This window comes from Rhincodon typus, unplaced genomic scaffold (genome assembly GCF_021869965.1).
Source record: "Rhincodon typus isolate 14 unplaced genomic scaffold, sRhiTyp1.1 hic_rhity00000054, whole genome shotgun sequence".
Classification (NCBI taxonomy): domain Eukaryota; kingdom Metazoa; phylum Chordata; class Chondrichthyes; order Orectolobiformes; family Rhincodontidae; genus Rhincodon; species Rhincodon typus.
This window is the reverse complement of record NW_025965692.1, coordinates 220,738-222,653: the sequence shown is the minus strand read 5'-3', so window position 1 is coordinate 222,653 and position 1,916 is coordinate 220,738. Positions and strand designations below refer to the sequence as shown.

Here is a 1,916-nt window from a genome sequence, read left to right as displayed (position 1 = left end):
CATCAAACACTCCCAGGGACAGCACAGGGTTAGATACAGAGTAAAGCTCCCTCTACACTGTCTCCCCCATCAAACACTCCCAGGGACAGGGACAGCACAGGGTTAGATACAGAGTAAAGCTCCCTCCACACTCACCATCATCCAGGGTGATACCTTGGATGGAGATGGTTCTGAACGGGACCTCGCAGTCGTGGATCTCCTCCTCTTCCTCTGTCATCGTCGCTCTCTCCTGCTTCTCTCCGCTGCACCCCGTGCCCGGTGACCGCGAGACCAGGCCCGCCCGCCCCCCGGCCCTGTGAGGTGAGCAGGGGCTGCAGTGGGGGTGTGGGTCCCAGGGAAAGAGACCGCCATCGGACCCGGCAATAGGCTGTCCTGGAGCCGAGGGCCTGGACGGCTGGAAGAGCCCGTCGTGGGCCTCAAGCAGGCAGGCTGGGCCGTAGGCCTCAGGCCCCTTGCCGTAGGCCTCAGGCTCCTGGCCGTAAGCCTCAGGCCTTGGACTGCTGACTTCAGGACCCATGCTGTAGGCCTCAGGGCTCTTGCCATAGGCCTCAGGCCTCAGGCTGTAAGCCTCAGGCTGCTGGCCGCAGGCCTCGGGCCTCGGGCTGTAGGACTCAGGTCTTGGGCCCAAGCCAAGAGGATGCTGGTGGAATGCAGAAAGTCCTGCCGCCTCCTCCTCATCCCCCGGTAGGGGGACTGGGCCGAGGTCTCGAGCTTCCAGCAACCCTCCTCCAGGGGGCAACGGGTACTCTGCTGGGCGATGGCACAGGCTGGGGGCTCTGGGCTCGAACTCCTCGCTGGCGTCTTCTGTCTTGATATGGACTGAGGTCGGGACGAAGCAGGACAAAGGGAGAGAAAGAAGGAGTGGAGGGTGGGGGGAAATGGTCAAACAAAAAGTGATCATCAGGAATCGGCGACCAACACCCGCATCCTCCCCCGCCAACCCTACCGCTCAGGCACAGCCGCAGCAGTGTGTACCATCTACAAGACGCCCTGCAGAGACTCACCGAGGCTGCTCAGACAGCACCTTCCTGAACCCCACTGCCCCTCTCACCGCTCAGGCACAGCCGCAGCAGTGTATACCATCAACAAGACGCCCTGCAGAGACTCACCGAGGCTCCTCAGACAGCACCCTCCTGAACCCCACTGCCCCTCTACCATCTAGAAGGACGGGGGGAGGGGAGCAGATACATGGGAACACCAGCCCCCTGCGAGCTCCCCCACCTCCGAGCCCACTCCCCATCCCGACTCGGAAATATATCGGCCGTCCCTTCAGTGTGGCCGGGTCCGAATCCCTGGAATTCCCTCCCTGAGGGGGACGTTGTTGTGGGTGTACCCTACAGCAAAAGGCATCTCACCTCCCCCTCCAACCTTCTCAAGGGCGGTGTAGACGCGAGTGTTTGCGATGCGGTGAAACTGGAAGAAATCGCGGGCGTAACGCCCATGGTATGGAGGGAGTTTCCTTTTCGTGGCATCTTGCTGTGCATGCACCGAATGCCCACAAGCGGGTGACGCAGAGAGAGCCCACGCTGCCCATTCCCGGGGAGCAGGGGGGGGTGGTGGATGAGGGGCAAACGGGTGAGGGCGGCAGAAGCGGCGCCCAATTTCAGAAACTCCCTCAAACAGCGACATGGGTGAGGGGGCACTTACCAGGCAGGTACTGGAAACTCAGGCAGGGGCTCCTCTTCCTTTTGCCGTTACATACCAGGAAGCAGACCTGGGCAGGGGCCGAAAGGGTCTGCTCGTGATACGGGGGCACTTCAGCGACAATCAGAGACTGTGAGAGACAGAGAAGACCACACAGGCTCCATCGAGCTCAATCAGCGTCTCACAGACTGAAATCTAATCGAGGGGGTTCGGGGGGAGTAATATACAGAATAACAGATACCCCCCCGGGAGGGAGTTACAGACTGGAATCT

At 61.1% G+C, this 1,916-nt stretch overlaps 1 protein-coding gene across 2 annotated transcripts in view; it reads right to left on the bottom strand.

The window, feature by feature from the left end:
• LOC125488184 (nuclear factor of activated T-cells, cytoplasmic 3-like) overlaps nt 1-1,843 on the bottom strand; it is a 2,790-nt gene extending 947 nt beyond the window's left edge. The window contains exons 1-2 of one of the 2 annotated variants that reach the window (XM_048621112.1): nt 1,648-1,843; nt 136-819 (exon numbers count right to left, since the gene is read on the bottom strand). In XM_048621112.1, the coding sequence (XP_048477069.1) occupies nt 136-517 (382 nt within the window). In that variant the 5' untranslated portion in view covers nt 518-819; nt 1,648-1,843. The remainder of the gene's footprint in view (nt 1-135; nt 820-1,647) is intronic. The other variant, XM_048621113.1, reaches the window with a different exon arrangement.
• Nucleotides 1,844-1,916: the final 73 nt, after the last annotated feature.